General features: G+C 37.9%; 1 protein-coding gene across 6 annotated transcripts in view; it reads right to left on the reverse strand.

Moving 5' to 3' along the window:
* The window catches only part of LOC131684645 (uncharacterized), a 50,784-nt gene that overhangs the window by 3,294 nt on the left and 32,645 nt on the right, over positions 1–14,845 (reverse strand). For 5 of the 6 annotated variants that reach the window (XM_058967695.1, XM_058967692.1, XM_058967694.1 and 2 more), the window contains 6 exons: positions 7,096–7,342; positions 6,695–7,033; positions 5,215–6,633; positions 4,890–5,160; positions 4,378–4,662; positions 4,034–4,222 (listed from right to left, as the gene is read on the reverse strand). In XM_058967695.1, the coding sequence (XP_058823678.1) occupies positions 4,034–4,222; positions 4,378–4,662; positions 4,890–5,160; positions 5,215–6,633; positions 6,695–7,033; positions 7,096–7,226 (2,634 nt within the window). In that variant the 5' untranslated portion in view covers positions 7,227–7,342. The remainder of the gene's footprint in view (positions 1–4,033; positions 4,223–4,377; positions 4,663–4,889; positions 5,161–5,214; positions 6,634–6,694; positions 7,034–7,095; positions 7,343–14,845) is intronic. The other variant, XM_058967697.1, reaches the window with a different exon arrangement.

Consider the following 14,845-nt stretch of genomic DNA (forward strand, 5'->3'; position numbering starts at 1 on the left):
TCAACGTCGGATCACATCAACCAGAAACTGGATCCGAAGTTCATACAAGCTCGCCGTTTTCGGAGCGTGAGAAAACGATCCTCGAGTGCGGGAGCGTAACAGTGAGAGTAGTAGGAAATAATAGAGGATGGTCGAAGCTTTCTGGGGGAACTCCGGGAAAACCTTGAGCCGGCACAGTAGCGTAGGTCGAAGAAGACGGACCGTTCTGGGCTCTCCAAACAAAACGAAAGTTAATTACGAAGGGTAACCATTTCAGCGAGATACATTGAGCTAAGCCACAATATTCACACGGTGACAGATGTAAACGCGCCAGCCATTTTCGGTACGGGAAAAACCGAGACACAGATCGAAGCTAAGACAACCGCGCGTAGCTTTCACGATTGGAATGTATATAGCCCCGAAATAGTTTAGCGTGAAACCTTTACATTATTACTGTGTGACCGCACTCTTCAACCCGTAACTACGGAACTGGAGGTCCTATCCACTAAAAATTCAATAGCGTTTTATAGGAGCGTTACACCGTTCATTCGAAAGTTTGTGCAAATCGGTTCAGCCATCTCTGAGAAAAGTGAGTGACATTACTTGACACACACATACATACATATACACACAGACATTTTGCGATCTCGACGAACTGAATCGAATGGTATATGAAACTCGGCCCTACGGTCCTCGGTTGAAAAGTTGATTTTTGGAGTGATTGCATAGCACTTCTTTACATGACAAAAGCAAAAAGCCACATTTTAATCAATCATAAATCAACTACATTTACAGACAACAATATTGGATATTGAAGACATTGAAATCAATCAATATTATCTTGAATCATAGTGTGCGATTCCAGGTTCATTCATTTTAGATATTTGCATTTTCGCTGCAGGAATAGAACGATTCTTTGAAATAGTATCTCTTCATGCACAAATTGTTGGTGAGGTAGATTTTTGTTATATATTCTGACAGAAGTTTTGTGCTTTCTTTTATAGTGAACGGTTCGGAGAGGCGAAGATAGCAAACAAGTGCATTATAAGTAATATTATCATTTTCATATTCAACGAATTAGTGTCTCAAAGACGGCGCCGGTAGTTAAGTGGCAAGTCTAGGGTTTTGATGGTAGAGTCGCCTCTCTGGTGTCGTTGATAGGCAATGCAGAAAGAGACCGAAAGGAAAAATAATAATAACAATAATTAGCCTTTTCACCTTTCCAAAGTACAAACATTTGTTTGCATAACAATTAAGGTGTTGAAATTTTTTAACACCATCATTGTTATGCAAACAAATAAACATAGCGAAACATCGAAATTACTCGAACCTATTAATATGAGCAACGCAATTCACTTCAATAATTCACTACCACAACTATTAGCCATAAATATACCATAAATAACAGAAACGCAACCATCTACCAACGAAGCCCTTCAAAGATGAAAAGCAAACGCTGTATCACTTAGACTGCAATATTGTACAAAATATAAACCCAAACATAAACGAATAAAAATTTAAGCTAAAAGAATTCATTTCAATACCAGTCATGTTAAACAGTGGTATTTTGATACCTGATTTTGACGTCCTAAAATATTTTTAATAAGGGACCATCCATAAATGACGTAGCATTATATGGGGGAGGGGGGGAGTTTTGTATTTTGTGATGATGTGTGACGACAGGGGGGTAGGGGGTCATGTCACGCTACGTAGCCTTTGTAAAGGGGAATAACTAACATAGCTTTTCATTTTAAAAAAAAATGCGGGGACAAGGGGGGGTAGAGTTACCGTCAAGCTACGTAATTACCAGGGGGTATTTAGAACTTTGTGACGAAATGCTACGATGGGGGAGGGGGGTGTTAAAAATCACTCAAAAAATGCTACGTCATTTATGGATCGTCCCTAAGGCGGAGTGTCGTACGAAAATAACATAATTGGCTCTGCACCAGACTACGACAGCATAATAGAAAATGCCTAATCTGGCCGCGAAAGTATCGTGAGACCTCAAGAAACCCAGGAGTCATGTTTAGAGGTTTTCATGTAGTTTTACTCATTCACAATCCCTGGTGTGATGAAGAAGTGAAAATTTGCCAATCGCGCGGATCGCTTGCCAAACAAGGATTGGGTACCGAATTTTGACATTTTCTTCTTTCACTTTCTTAACAACTTCTTCTTTTAACAACTTTCCTGTTTGGTGCCTTTCGAACTTTCTATGCGAGTTGTACAAATTTTTTTTATAGTTTTTGCTCAAAATGAACTGACGCTTGAATCGAAATGTTGGAAAGTGTGAATTAGTCCAATACCATCCTGATCATGCAGTGCCTCGTTTCCTACGCTTGATTGTCTGGTGTTCTTTAAACGTCACATGGGATAAGGTGCAATGTGCGAATTCGAGCAACTGATCCATTGTTACCCACACGCTAAAGAGCAAACAGTTGAGTATTGCTATTTTTTGGAACATAGCCTTCAAAATGATTTTGTATTCATCCTAAGTTGGGGTCTCCTAAATTCCTGGGGCCCCTGGCCCGGGCTTGGTGTGCCATGCGTAAAGACGGTACTGCTGACAGACGGATGTTAGTTGAAGATATTGGTGAGCAAGTAGATTGAGTTATGTTAGAGCAGCTTCAGTTTGTTTCAAAAAGTTGCGAAGCTAATCTATAGCGATTCTTGGTAGTCAACCCAAAAGTAATGCCATCTGACCAAGATAAGGCACTGATTGGTTTTTATTGTTATCACAGGTTTGCAAGCATTAGTATTCAATAACAATCAAATCTTTTAGGAATATCAGCATGGTATTTAACATAAAAGTTTAAAAGTGGAATTGAAATTAAAACAAACACATCCCCAGCAAACCGTTTTGATTTATTATTACGAACAGATTTGTTTCGAATTTCAAAATCGGTGTACGCTGTCGTTCTCATACTCTCCCAAGCTGAAGTTTGACCGACAAGTAATCCGTATTAACCGTTATGTGTCCGACGCGGTATCAGGGTACTTTTTTAGGTTTCAATTAATGAAATTCCCATGTTTTATCCATAACTGGAAATTGAAACTTTGTGACATCTCAGAACTACACAAAGTCAAGCTCTTGGGTTAATAATGTTGTTGATATAGTAAGGGGGGGGGGGGGGAGTGAGGAGGGGCTCCTGAATTTTTTTACTACGTAACAGGCCGACGTGGGTACCCAGGTACCCACAAAACTGAAATGCCAATAACTATGGTTATTTCCAACCGATTTTGATATTTTTGGATGTTTTGGATTCAGAAACTCACCCACTTTTAGACTTGGTATACGTGAACCGGGTTACTTCATTCGGTTCCCGGGAATCCGGATTACTGGAAGTATGTTCCAGTGTTGGGATACTATTTGTAAATTTCAATGGAATATTAGCAATATGGGTATCAAAATTCTTGGAATTGCATCAGTAGGCTATATCGGGTGGTTATGGAACCATTTGGTGATTTGACCCCGAAACGGACATTCCGGAGCAGGTTCCGCTGGGGCCGTGAGTGGTCATTCCATTCCCATTTTTTAAATTGCCATGCGGTTGCCAGACTTCGGAGACAATGTGAAGATTGTCTCATATTGTTTTGATACTCATATTGGTAGGACTTTATAAAAATTTACAAATCATGCCCTAGTACTGGAACATTACTCCGGAAAATCCGGATTACCAAGAACCAGATCAATTCATTCAGAACAATTTTACAGAATCAAAAAGTGGACGAGTTCCTGAATCCAAAACATCTAAAAGTGTTAAAGGAGCCATAGTTATGAGCATTTCAATTTGTGGGTACCCGGGTACCCTAGTTAGCCAGTTAAAGGTTTTTTTTTGTTGGACACATAACGGTTAAGGTGAACGGTAAAGAACCATGTTGTGTTTCGGGAAATTTTAGTGCAAATTTCGTCAAAGTCAAATTTTATTTTACAATAGGTTATTATTTAGTCTTGGTTCGAATGATGTATTTAATAATGATGTACAACTATTGATTTTGCGGTTGGAGTGAATATACGTTTTTTGCATTCTGTACCTTTCGCTTCCCAATGACATACCTTTGAAAGTTTATCGCTTCCGGCGGTGTAATAGATTAGATATGGTAAACCGGCAACGCTGGCAGCCATCCACTGGATCACCATCTTGAGCTGGACGTCACCTCGTTTGGAATCTCCACAACCCCAGTTACCGGTTGCCACCGGTCTTAGATTCACATTGAATGTCCGTTTCTGAGCTAGTTGTGATATCTTTACCAAAGAGACAAAGCGTGATTAGTATCTCCTTCTAGCAATACCTCAACTGAGTTAGTTCGACACGTCTGATTGATGGAAAAGCACTGTTACAAAGTAAAATAAAATAGTAAAGGAGAACGAAAAAAACATCACACTTAGAACGGTACTACCTTGAGCGTTACATCATCGCATTTGACATCCTGATAATAGGAAACGGACCAGTTCGGTTTGTAGTTCTGTAGTCGAACCTTAAGCGACGACTGCCGCTCGGAGGGTCTTTTGCGGGTCTTCTTTTTCACCCGCGGAGGAACCACCGGGCGTACTTCGGATGTGGTGGAACAAATCGAACTGCTGGAACGTAACCTGTGCAGCAGTTTCCGCTGGTCCGTTTGGTTCAGCTGAATGTTGGGGCACTTGAAGAGCTTAGCCGGCTCCAAAGCGAGATACTCATTGCGCTAGTGCGATGATCGGGTATGTTTCGATTGAAGTAGCGGGTGATTGTATATGGTACAATGAAACCAAACCAAACCAAAATAAGGGGACAGGAATGGGAAACGAAAAGAAATCAAACGGTAGATTTTTTTTTTTAAAATAACCTAACTAAAGAAGCAAAACCGTTCTACCAAACCCAAGCGAAGCTTAGCCTTTGCCAATCGCTTAGCACTGAGGCGATGAAACTTACCAACTGTGCTGCAAGTTTGTGTTTGTGCTTTGCCAATTCCAACGAAAGAGACCTTACGTTCAGAACTACCTTGCTTTTCTGATTTCCATTGCTTGTGATCACAGTTCCATCTACACACTTATCTTCAGTCAACCCGTCGTCAGTCAACGGTATACCAACAAAACTTTCACTCAGTGTTCGTTTCAACAGGGAATTGGCAAATCTCAGCACAGCTTCATCTCGGGCATCTAATTTCTTCGGTTTGTCACTACTGATTGGTTCTTCGAGCCACCTAAAGTAAAAATTGTTAATTATTTTTAGTACGATAGCTAGCATATCAACTTACTTTGCAAACTTCTCGTAAACCTCCTCCAACTCCGATCCCAAATCCGAATCGAAGCTGTACCTGGAAGACTCGTTTGTTTCCTTTCTTTCCAGCAGTCCATTCGGCTTTCGGTTACATCGGTCGAACCAATCTCTCTCCTCCGAAGTACTACCCATTGATCCGTCCAGTACGAACCCATACGAACCGCCCCTTCTCACCCGAATGTCGGCGTCCCTCGTTTGAGATCCAGCCACACTAATCCCTACCGCATAATTGCTATCTTCCGTGCTAACGGAATTATTGTCTTGCAACGCCTCACGCAGTTTTTGAGCAAAACTGTACCTTCTCTCCGGGGTGTCCAGCTCGGTTGAGTACTTCCCCGCTCGCAACCCATCTTCGTCGTCTTCGTCGAAACTACCTCGAGCACTGTGGAATTCATCGTTACTAGATTCGCAGCTGGAAAATGAGTCCGTACCAGTTGCGATCTGTAACGGATGCCGATTTACGGGAAGGCATTCACCCGATGAGCCCAGGATTATAAACTTCCCTCGGTGACCGCCCGATACCACTCCACTCGTGGATCCCGTTGAGCTATGCAGGGGAGATCCATTCCCCAGCGGTCTTTCCGGGGACAGCCACGAACGTCTTTTATTGATGTCTTTCTCCAGCTTGTTTGAGTCGCTGCTGGAACGTTTCGAGTTGGAAGTGGGCTGCCGAATGAATATGGTAGTAAACACATCTGGTGATCCCGGGGTCGAGCCCTCCCGGTCTCGTTCTCCAATCGGAGATAGTCTACCTAAGCTGGAGTTTGTCTCTAACTGATCTAATCGAGTCGGTCGTTGCTTTTCGCTTGGCTTCGGTTCCACCACCGGACAGGTTGTATTCTGTCTAAAAGCTAAAAGGCACTTGTTCAACTCACGCAGGATGTCATCCTCTTCGAATTGATGTGAAGGAATCGCTCGATAGTTCTCCGCATCTATGCAACACAGAGACGTTTTCTTGGGCTGCTCGATAGTCTCAAACAGTGCCCTCCCCCAAGGTTCCAATATCCGAGCCATATGGTGAGCATTTTCAATCTGCAGCGACTCATTGTCCTCTAAAGCCTCCACGTACAACAACACAGCCAACATTTCGGGGAAGGTGAAAAATTGCACCGATTCTTGCGAGTCTCCATCAGCTAACACATTCCCACCCAATCGAGCGTTGGCAAATACCGTCTGCATGGTATCCGAGCAAGCTTTGTCCAAACGCCCTTCGTGCTTGATTTCTACATCACACAACGGCAAACCACACTCCAACCAATCCTCTATCGTTAGCCACTGCTTCCCAGTCAAAACTTTCCTGCTTACTTTAAGTGTCCCATCTAACATCTGCGGATTAGCCGCTAACCTGTCGAAATAGTTGAGGAAGCTCCGGAATTTGGCCTTTTGTACGTTATTGCTGAAAATAGGAAAATTGTTACTCAGCACAACAAACAGATAGTCCAGTGTTCGAAACTAACTCTACTAAACCTCTAAAAAAATATGTAAAATTGAAGTCTTGTAGCGTCGGATGAGTTTTTTCGGTACGTTTTGGAAATGTGGAGAAGAAGGCATTCGCCAGGAGGGATGCCACCAGCCGGTATCCAAGCTCGTAGCAATCGGGCTGTTGCTGAAGGCTGAAGCTAAGCCCTCGCGGTGGACGGTGCAATTTGAGATCCCGTGCATGCCGGGCGATATGTTTGATGGTGTGATGCAGGAAATGTTTCCGCTCCTCCCCGGACAGTGTCTGCTCGACAAAGTGTCGCAGCCCGTCGAATACCGCATTGTCTTTGCCGTCGTCGTCCGGATCGAGACTTACGCTGGAAGATGGAAGATGCGCGGTGGTTAGATAAAGTGATATGCGGTAAGGGACGAAACTTACTTGCACAGTTCGTGCAATTTCTGCATCACTTCGACGATCACATCCAGTGAGAGTGCCTCCTCGATTTGGATGAGTTTCTTCTGGACGTTGGACCACCAGGGTAGATCGCATGGTAACATTACCAGTGCCATCTTGCATTGATGCTTGGAAGTAACGGATTGATGGTTCGTTGAATTTGGCCTTGTTTGGAGTCGTAACTTAATTATAGTTTGAGCAGTGTAGACATCCAGTGTCTTACGCCATATTTCTGAAAGAGTAGAGAAGGAAATTGTTAGCTATTATGTATTCGAATAATGATTTTAACAGTTGTGGTTGATGAAAATCGTAAATATACTTAAATTTAATGACAAGTTTTTTAAAGTTCAGAAATAAAAGTAATTCAACAGATGTCATTCCAGTCTACAACGAAGAAGAATCTATATAGAAGAGCTTTCAAAAATCTATAGATTATTTTCAATAAATGTGCACCTTTAAAGTGGTATAAATATTCGAAAACTCGCTCAAGGTCACACATTTCGAAACCTTATACTTTGAAGGTTTAACAACTTCGCAGAAGTTTTTAAACACAAAAATCACAAAATTAGTCATGGAATTTGCGTTTCGACTTCGTCTCATCAGAATCCCACACTAACTTAGTGACAGGACTAAGCTAGCGCCGGATTGACGCTAGCTAAAAAAACGGAGACACCTTTTGTGCTCCTGAGCAAGCCCTTGCGGGACATCACGCTTGACTAGGTGTTTGGCGTCAATCTGGCGCACAGTGGGAAGAAATCCAAAAAAAGAACCGGACATTAATATTTGGGACGAAACTATTAGTTAAAGTACTTCGATGTCTTCAAAAAAGTTTCTTTATTTTGTAAGGTGCCAAATTTTAATTTAAGAGGGTGAACTTAACTTCAGATGAAAAACATAACTTTTTCATTTATTATTGAAATGGTAAAGTAAAAGTGTGCAGAGGACCTATTTTTGAGAAGCTTTGTTGAAGATGCAAAATGTATATCTCTTAAAAGAAAAAAGTTATAAAATGAAACAGATGTACATGTCGACATACCCCCTTAAAATGAGTTTATTTTTGTTATATTCATTTTATTTGAAATTTGACATTTTTATGATGTTTGGGAAAGTTGTAGATGCTTCAAAAAGCCACATTTTTGTGGAATATTCCAATCTCTTCTCTTTAAGGATTTATGACTGTTTTTTGGACTTTTTCACTCTAACTTTAAGGGACCTATAAAATCCAAAGTAGCAGAAAGTTGCAGATAATATTTACAAAGTTGTTGAAAAAATGTCTAACAAACATTTAGCAATCGAAAAATCAATCGAATCTAGTAAGACTTTTAACCTAGGCATTTTTAAATTAGTGTTTATTTCGTACAACTATTAACAATTTTCAAACAATAAATTATTGTAAGTTTTTTGTGCTTGTCACTGGGAAGAAAACAGAATGATGCATGATTAAAGAACATACCTTCAACGTGAGAGTAATTTTTTCTTAACTATCATAGGCTAATTCAATGGCGAATAGTGAATTTATGAAATAACAAATTTTTGTGACGCAAACTTACATTGGATTTAACGTTTCCGACAGCTGTCGGTAATAATTCAACGGTTCACAGAGTCATCTGTGGTGAACTGACATCATTATATGGTGCAATGGGAATGCAAATTATGTAAAAAAATCAACAGCCGTAAAAGAAAAACTTGATTTTTCGACTTTTGGCCAGCTTTTTGGGATTTTTGACCACTGTGCGGCGCTAGCTTAGTCCTGTCACTAAGTTAGTGCCGGATTCTGATGATATGAAGTCGAAACGAAATTCCATAACTAATTTAGCAATAGGTTTTGTGCTCTTAACGCGCAAAGATAGTTTTTGACAATTTTCTTCTTAATGGAGAACAATAGTTTTTATCTAAATTGTTCTCTACAAATGAGAAAAAGCGCCATCTGGATGTATCCTATTTCAACATTGAACAACTCCGCCGTTTACCAGCCGATTTTGACAGATAAACACAATTCTTAAATGTCATTTATTGCCATTTTAGCTATGAGTCGATTTACACCAAAAGGACGTGCTGTAATTGTTTGAGTGCTCCAAAACAATCATCGGGCGTTATTTTTTCAAAAAGGAAGAGACCATCGACAGCGCACGCTACCGTTGGATTTGGCTGCACTTTGTCTGTCCTCCAATGCATAAAAAAGGTCGGCTATTTTGTTCGTTTCGGTTTAAGTACGATTTAAAAGTTATATGGTTCTAAGGTGTGTGTGTGTGTGTGTGTATGCGTGTGTGTGTGTGTGAAAACCACGTGATGTATTTGGTTATGCGTCATAATCACTTTACTCGCTCCGCTCTAGGTAACACGCGGCTAATTGGTGAGAAAGGTAAATTGGTCAATTTCAGTCATAAACTACAAATTGACCAATTTACCTTTCTCATATAGAAGGGTTATGCAATCGCTCCAAACATTGACTTTTTAACCGAGGCCCGGAGAGCCGAGTCTTATACACCATTCGACCCAGGTTGACGAGATCGCAAAATGTTTGTGTTTATATAGCGAATGATGTTGCCTCTGTTTCTGACAGATGGCTGGACAGATTTGCAAAAAGTCTCTCTTTGATGAAAGGTACGACCTTCCCATCGACTGTTATCGATTTCGGTTCTATCAGGATTCCGGTTCTGGAGTTATTGATTGAAAAGTGCGTCCGCATAACAATATGACCACTATCAAAATGAATTTAGTAAAATGGATGCTAATTAAAGATTCATTGATCCTTTGAATATCTGCATTTATATATTTTTGTATTTTTTATTGTTATATTTTTGTTCTTGTGTTTGTGATTTTTGTATTATTGTTGCGTTGAACTGCTGAAATTTTTAATTTTAGAATTCAAGATTTTTTAAATTACTGAATAATTGATTTTTCAAATTTTTGAATGTTTGGATTTGAATTTCTAAATTATAAAATTTTTTGCGACAAGAATTTTTAATTTTTTAATATTTGAATATTGGAGTTCTAGAATTCTTGAATATTTGAATTTTCAAATTTTTGTATATTTTAATCATTGATTTTTTGAATTTCTGAATCTTTGAATTCCCAAATCTTCGAATTTTTATTTCTTTTTCAATTTTTGAATTTTAATTGTTTGAACTCTTGAATTTCTGAAGAATTGAATTTTTAAATTCCTGAATTTTTTATATCTTCAATATTTGATCTTTTGAATTTGAGAATTTTTGAATTTTTGGTGCCATTGATTTTTTTTTTGTATTTTTAGTGCTTTTGATTTTTTGTAATTCTGAATTTTTGCATTTTTCTTCTTGTATTTGTATTTTTATCGTGGTTGTATTAATTTGATTGGGAATTTTTACATCTTTGTATTTTAGATCTACTGAATTTGTAATGCTTGAATTGGGGAATGCTTGTATTATTTGAATTTTGTTTTTCCTTGGATTTTTAAATTTAATAAATATTGATTTTTTTATTTGCTAAATTATAGAATTTTTGCATTCCTGAATTTTAATAGCATTATTTGAATTTTTCAATCATTCTGTTCCTGAATTTTTGGAGTTGGCAAAGCTGTATTATCGTGCAACATGAGGCCATGCCGCCATTCACCTTTGATACAGAACACCTATCCCCTACCTCCCCGCGGTGCAAACCGGGGTACAAGCTACCTTTTGCCGTTTTTGCTTAAACTCGGGACTGGGTCGGGTTCTATCCCTAACCGCTGTCAGTTCGTTCACTTCGAAAGGTTGACGGATTAGAGACCGTCTCAGTTTCGTTTCGAGCGGAAGTGGCATTAGTGGCATTAGATCGGCTAAGATCTGTGGTCGTATGCTGACAGGGAAGGGGGACAAACGACGCGCGCGTGATACTGATAGTGTCTCCGTCTTACAGAGTGAATCTTTCGGTTCGGTTTGTATAAAAGCCTCGATTAATATTTTTTCTCAATGAATAGTTTTTCGGAAATTAGCCCCAATAAAACATTAATCTGATTAGTATTGATGATCACGAGTCAATACGTACTGAAAATTCGCCGTGTCTCTTTTTATGAATCTAATTTCAATTTACGTTTTTGCTGACAAGCCTGCAACAGGTAAACGATTCCCTTCAATCTTGAAGAAAGAATTACAGTGGTATGAGAACAGCTTTGATATAAAATCGTAGAAATTTGCTTTAATTCTTAAAATCATTAAAAATAAACAATACTCCATCCTTCTCCAGCCCAGATTTCTTCTGGATAAACATTTTGAAATATCTTACCAACTAGCTAATGTATATTCGGTTGCAGAATCTTGCCGCAACTCTTTTATGGTTGTCAAATACGAAGCGTATTAGAGGCCAAACTACATTTGTTTACAACAATCGTGTACTTATTGTGGTTTTCTACTCACAGTAGATTTCAATTACATAGCGAATAAATACGCTGAAAAATTAAACACGATTTGATGAAAAATAAGCAAATTTTAAGTAAAATTTTAACTTACAGGTTATGTTTTCAAAAATATTTTGAAATTTGTAGGATTTACAAAGTTTTTATCATAAGATTATTTACCTTTATTTACCCGACCAACAACTTTGTCATAGACACCATCTTGATATCTAGTTCCATTGAAAATACGGTAAAAGCGTCGGCCTAGGGACTGAATTTCGAAATAATGTGTTATGACCAAATAATGCGCTATATGTTATGCAACAACTTTACCAAAGAAACCACAACTCTAAAACGAAAGATTAGAAAATGTACGAATTGTGAGTTACTCCTTTTTGGACTTCAGACACCCTTAGGGTTACCAGGCGCAGTCCTGGTTCAATGTGCACTGGTTGAGCATCCGTTGCTCACTGCGAATAAAAGGAGATCGTATATAAATTCAATCACTCCAATGTTCATTGAAAATATCAAAGATGAAAAGCCAAATGCTGTATCACTTGTAATGTCAAAATGTACAGAAATGTAAAAACCTAAATGAAACAATAAATATTTAATGTAAAAAATATGTTCTATGAAGTGATTTTTTTAAGGAATGAGTTCAGTTTAATCTTCTGCAGAATAGAATTATCCGGGTGTTTTAGATAATTTGTTCGCTTCACTGTTCGTCGTCTTCTATGGAGTGAGTTACTGCAGTTCAACGAGCTATAAGGACCTCTGTGAGCTTATGGAGGACGGGATGCTTCCAATACAATTTTCATGGTAGATCTGTTGCTATCACGAATTGATTATCCTTTTGTTATTAGTAATAATCCGAATGTTAGTTTGTAAGTGTTCAATTTGTAGGTATCAATGATGAAAATTATAATGTTAAGTATTGATCCGTATCATTTGAAATTTGTATATTTATAATCTGTTAGCACAAAACATGAGAAAGTGAAGAAGATGCCTGCTGGAACGCGAAAGTGATAAAATCTCAACTCCAACGAACTTCTATATTTTCAAACTATTTCACTGTGAACAAAAGGTGGACTAGTTAAACGCTTGGCATAATGGTTCAAATAAGATTGTTTTTTTTTTGTAATTACTAAAAACTGACACGTAGTTAACACCTAAACGCGCTGGTTGGGATTTTCGCCGCATTTTATTTAACTTTTGATAGAGTTGACCAATTTTGATGCCTTATATGTCAAAAGAACCGAATATTCTTCTAGTTCATACTAATGGCGACTGGACCACCATGGTCCTAAAACACCAAAGTTGTTCAGGATTGGGTTGGGTTAAGTCGGTTTTGCACTTTGGTTTTTTTTATTATTAACATATAAATTTTCTATAGGATTAACTTTAAACTGTTTAAAAACCAAGAGGCCAATAATAAATGCTCATTGGATCCATTGAAACAATGACTCCAAGAAGTGTAGGTGGTAGTAGACTATGTTTAAGAACCATTCCAACCATTTTGAAACTACGACGACAATTGACCGATTTTCCGGTGAGTCCAGAATATGGTCCCAGGGTGTCACTTTCATCACATCGCAAACCTTCATCATGCGACATATCAAAATCTTCTACTGAGCTTCGCAAGATGGTTGAAGACATTCAAAGCAAGTTTGGAGGTCATTTGGCAACGATGGTTAGTTCCATTGAATCCGTAATGTGGCCCCCCGTTATGTCATTTTTACGAAATTGCCAACCGTCATCATGTGGTCAGTGTTAAGTCAGACCGGACTAAGTCGCAAAAGAGGGATTCCATGAGAAACCGGCCGACCGCAAAATATGACGAACGAAACTTTGCAGGTGTGTTCGCTGTATGAATCTCCATGATATTCTCTGGCAATTGGAATATTTTGATACAAGAGTAATTTTTCAACAGGGCGTAAACGTTTCTACGTGTATGAATTTCAATTTTTTTTTGTTCGATTACTGTATTTTGTACAGCAAAACTATCTGAGAACAAGTTACAGGGAATGAATAGTTCTGTCCGAAAAAAATATACACTGAAAAAAATGTTGTGTTTTCAAAAAAGTAAATTTTTTATATTTTGTTACCAAAAACCTAAAGAGAAAAGAAACATTTTGATTGTGATTGCATGATGGAGAAAAAATCGGTAAAAAAGTTTTTCTAACAATAACTTCGCACATGTTTTAAAATTTCATACTAATTAACATCCAAAATTGTAATTTTATTACAGAATATATTTCTAAGCACCATTTAAAATCAAAATGCATTTAACAAAAATCTTCCAAAATGCGATAGTTTTCGAGATATTTGCTACTTCAAAACAACTAATTCGTGTAATTATGCTCTTTTTAAAAGTTATCCGCGTTACCCCATCAAAAAATGTCAAAAATTTAATGTTTTAAAGACGTAAAAGCAACCTTTTTAGTGTATTTGGATCATGGAGAAGCTTTCAATAAAAAAGTTTTCCTAACAACAACTTTTGACATTTTTTTATAATTCTTACTATTTGCAGTCAAAAATACAATTTTCTTTTTGAATATGATTCTAAACGCCATTTTAAATCGAAATGCTCTTAACAAAAATTTTCTAAAATGTAGTAGTTCTCGAGATATTTTAACTTTTGTTTTAACAACACAATTATTTTGTTTTATTACGACCTTTTCATAAGTTAGTCGCGTTTCTTCATCAACAATAATAGGTTTTTTCAAAAGGCCCGTAAACTTTCGTGCAACTTTCTCTTTGACATCAAGGCGATATTGTAAACCATTTGAAAGTTACATGAAAGCAACCAAAATATATTTCAACCGTAGGGTCTGTTGATTAAACTATATAGCTGAATCATATGTTGGTTGTTTTCATGTAACTTTAAAATGTTTCACAATATCGCCTTGAAAGTTCAAAATTGTTCTAAAATAGCAGATAAATTATTTTTTTCTTGTTGTAATCTTGTAATATGCCCCACAACAAGAGAATGGTATGACCCACAGCAATCGGTGAGTATGCCCCGCAAAAATGGGTGGAGCATTTTAGCCGGAGATGAGCTGTTGTGAATGCATGAATAATTCTACACGCACACATAGTTTTAAGCCAAGCTAAAAACTAAGATAGTAACTATAACATTCTAGTAAACTACTTGAAATAGTTCTATCAAATCCGACTGTTTCTAATTGGTTGTGATGCTATTGGAAAAAGTGGGAGCTTACATCAAAGTAGCTCTTTTGAAACTTTTGTGTATATTGTTGTTTTGCAACATATTAAAAATACCAAACTAACTTAGTACGTTGATTTCATGAAACGATACTGTTATCAGATTTTTTTTAATTTTTAGATAATTCAGGAATCCTGGGAATTGAAGAGGGGCATTTT

This window comes from Topomyia yanbarensis, chromosome 2, assembly GCF_030247195.1.
Source record: "Topomyia yanbarensis strain Yona2022 chromosome 2, ASM3024719v1, whole genome shotgun sequence".
In the NCBI taxonomy this organism is placed as follows: Eukaryota; Metazoa; Arthropoda; class Insecta; order Diptera; family Culicidae; genus Topomyia; species Topomyia yanbarensis.